At 46.7% G+C, this 3071-nt stretch overlaps 1 protein-coding gene across 1 annotated transcript; it reads right to left on the bottom strand.

Moving 5' to 3' along the window:
• Positions 1 to 1250: 1250 nt before the first annotated feature.
• Positions 1251 to 2515, bottom strand: LOC117556386. Its single transcript, XM_034231696.1, has 2 exons — positions 1986 to 2515; positions 1251 to 1891 (listed from the first exon to the last, which is right to left on the bottom strand). The coding sequence occupies exons 1-2, from the start codon at positions 2482 to 2484 to the stop codon at positions 1272 to 1274; spliced, it is 1119 nt and encodes a 372-aa protein (XP_034087587.1). The 5' UTR covers positions 2485 to 2515; the 3' UTR covers positions 1251 to 1271.
• Between the last annotated feature and the right edge of the window lie 556 nt (positions 2516 to 3071).

The following is a 3071-nucleotide window of genomic DNA, read 5'->3' as shown; positions in this document are numbered from 1 at the left end:
TGTAACAACACTCTTACACTCGTCAAGCTGGCCGTGGGGGAAAAAGTCTCTCCATAGTCAATCCCCATCCTCTGGCTATAGCCTTTGGCCACAAACCTTGCTTTGTACTTGTCCATTCCCTCAATATCACTTTTGATAGAGTAAACCCATTTGCCCCCCACTGTCTTTTTGCCTTTTGGCAGATTTGTCAGGGTAAATGTGTTCTTGTCGTTTAATGATTGGATTTCGTCATCCATGGCTTTGACCCACTCTCTTGAGTCAGTTGACGTCATAGCCTGCTTAAATGTCTGTGGAATGCCACATACTGCTCTGTAGCAGTAGTCTACGGTAGTATGAATCCCATCACTATCACTGTCTTCAGTTACAAAGTCCTTTAAGTGACTTGGTTTTCTTCTGTCTCTAGTCGAGTATCTCCCACCCTCAGATTCATCATCTGTCCCACTTGGTTGTGTTTGGCTACTGTCGTCAGACATAGTTACTGGACTGTCACTTTGTGCACTAGTCTCTTTAGCATTCTCTGTGCTCTCATGTATCTCCTGTATGACCCTGCTAGCCCTAGGCTGCCTCACACTGTATTTGTCATCATTTGGGTCTGACCCAAATGTCTGTGTCTGTTTCTCCACAGTTACCTTGTTTACAAACTTGACTAGTCTGTGCTTTTGTACTTTCTCAGTATCTGGGTGATAGACCAAATACGCGGGGCTGTTCTTGTCATAACCCACAAAACGCCCCTGATCACACCTGGAATCAAGTTTTCCTTTGTCCTGTTTGTATGTGTAACATACAGACCCAAACTTCTGCATTGTAGAGACGTTAGGCTTTTTATCTGTCAGCATCTGGTAAGGGGTTTGTCCTGTACGCCTGTTAAAACATCTGTTACGTACTATGGCTGCCGTTTGGGACTGCGTAGTTCCATAACTGTTTTGGTAATTGACTTTCAGTTAGCATACACCTACCCATCTCAAAAAGAGTACGCCAGCTTCTCTCAGCTGTACCGTTCTGGTGGGGTGAGTACGGGGCTGACGTCTCATGTCTTATCCTATTTTTCCTTAACAACGTTTGGAAATCCCTGCATGTGAACTCTGTGCCGTTGTCTGACCTTATAAACTTCACTTTCCCGTATGGGGCTGTATCTGCTAGGAATTTTTCCGTTGCCTGTACCGTGTCACTTTTAGTTTTTAGAAAATATACAAATATTGCACCCGAGTAGTCATCAGTGAATGACTGTACATATTTGTAACCATCTCTTGACTCTGTAGCTACTGGACCGGCTAGGTCCGTGTGTACGATTTGTAATGGAGCCTTTGCTCTACTATCAGGGTTTCTATTTCTGGTTTGTGCAAATTTCCCCTGAAATTTCCCACCTCACATTCTTGGTCGGGTCTATCTGTTTTGCCCTTGATCTGCATACCTTCAACCACATTTTGCATTTGTAGCACATCGTCATAATTACAGTGGCCTAGAATTTCATGCCACGTCTGTACATCATGGCAAGCATTGCATTTGTCACTATTCTCACCTTCAGTGTGCAAATAATACAACCTGTTGGACACATGAATGTCAAACCTGGTACCGTCTTTGTGTATCAAAGCGTCTTTTCCCTGCTTGAAAACGACCGTGGCTCCGCTGGCGGTCGCTGCCTTCACTGAGAAGATGTCCTGGGGATATGACGGTATAAACAACGCCTTTCTCAGCGTAGTGGTATGTCGCCGTCCTCCGCTGTCGACCAGGCAAACCTCTGCTTCTCCCTTGCGTTGAGCGACGCCGTTGCACCGGGTACCGTCTGCCAGCTCCACGCAGTGTGTCTCTGGCTTGAACGTGTCATCGAAGTTGGACCCTGTTTTCTCCGTCTTTGATCCTGAAGACGTAATCAGCGTCACCACCATCTTCTTCTGAGACTTTTCTCGCGCCATCTTGTCTGTCTTTACGCCTGCACGTGGCGTCTTTGTGTGTGTCACTTTTGCATTGACTACACCATGTCTTCTGCCGACACACTCTCGCTCTGTGGCCTTTTGTGCCGCACTTAAAACACTCAATATCGGCATTGTCACTGTTCCCGTCATATGCACCTTGCTTGGCGGGCCGCCGTCCGGGTCTCGCTTGAGTCTTCATCACGTTATCACTCGACTCTGTCGTGCTTAATTTATCTGTGTCTTCAAAACTCCTTAGCTTTGTCCTGAACTCTGGAAACGTTATATTATCATCATTATGTGCCACGTGTATTGCAAATGGCCTAAACATCTCAGGCAGTCCTTTTAAGACCATGGCTATCAGTAGGCCGTCGCCTAACGTTCCACCTGCGTTCCGTAGCGCAGTGATGGTGGTTTCTGCCCGTATGATATAGTCTGTGACACTTTCACTGTTCGTCTTCTGAAGCGATGTCAATGTGGCATACAAGTTTATTATCCGGGGTTTTCCCCTCCCGGCATAATATCCCCTTAATATCTTTAAGGCTTCTCTTGCATTGTCGGGCGCATCCCTCATAATTAGCGAGAGGCTTTTGTCGTCTAAAAGTTGTATTAGCTCAGCATAAGCGTCTGCATTTTTCTTGCCGTCTGCCGCTATCTCGGCTTCACCATTTGGTTCTCTGAGAATCGTGTTCTTTAACCCTAATAGGTGAAGGTGTCCTAACACTTTTGTCTCCCACAGTTCATACTTAGTTTCATCCAGTGCTGGAATTGGGCCGGTACTCACCGGTACGCAGTCCCGGCACTTCTGGTTCTGACCCATGGAGTACCGGCACTTCTTGCTCAGTACCGGCATGCTGGCGGTACTCCGGTGCTCATGCACCGTGCCAGTACTCAACACTCTCCCGCCGTTCTTATTATACATCCATATATATATATACAGCCGCCCGGTACTCAGTAGATGCGTCATGAGGTGCCGAACGGACATTCTCATCGCTCTAACCGCTGGAGTTTCACAGCGGCTGTCAGCTGTTTACTCCTGTCATTCAAACAGAACGTGCTGGAGAGGGGGCGGGGCTTATCTTCTCCATGTAAATACTGTGGTGGAAACGACTATGTCAAAATTAACCTATTTGACCGTGATTTAATAGTAATACACGTTTC

This window comes from Gymnodraco acuticeps, unplaced genomic scaffold, assembly GCF_902827175.1.
Source record: "Gymnodraco acuticeps unplaced genomic scaffold, fGymAcu1.1, whole genome shotgun sequence".
Classification (NCBI taxonomy): domain Eukaryota; kingdom Metazoa; phylum Chordata; class Actinopteri; order Perciformes; family Bathydraconidae; genus Gymnodraco; species Gymnodraco acuticeps.
The sequence above is the reverse complement of the archived record's forward strand: the minus strand, read 5'-3'. Positions and strand labels throughout refer to the sequence as shown.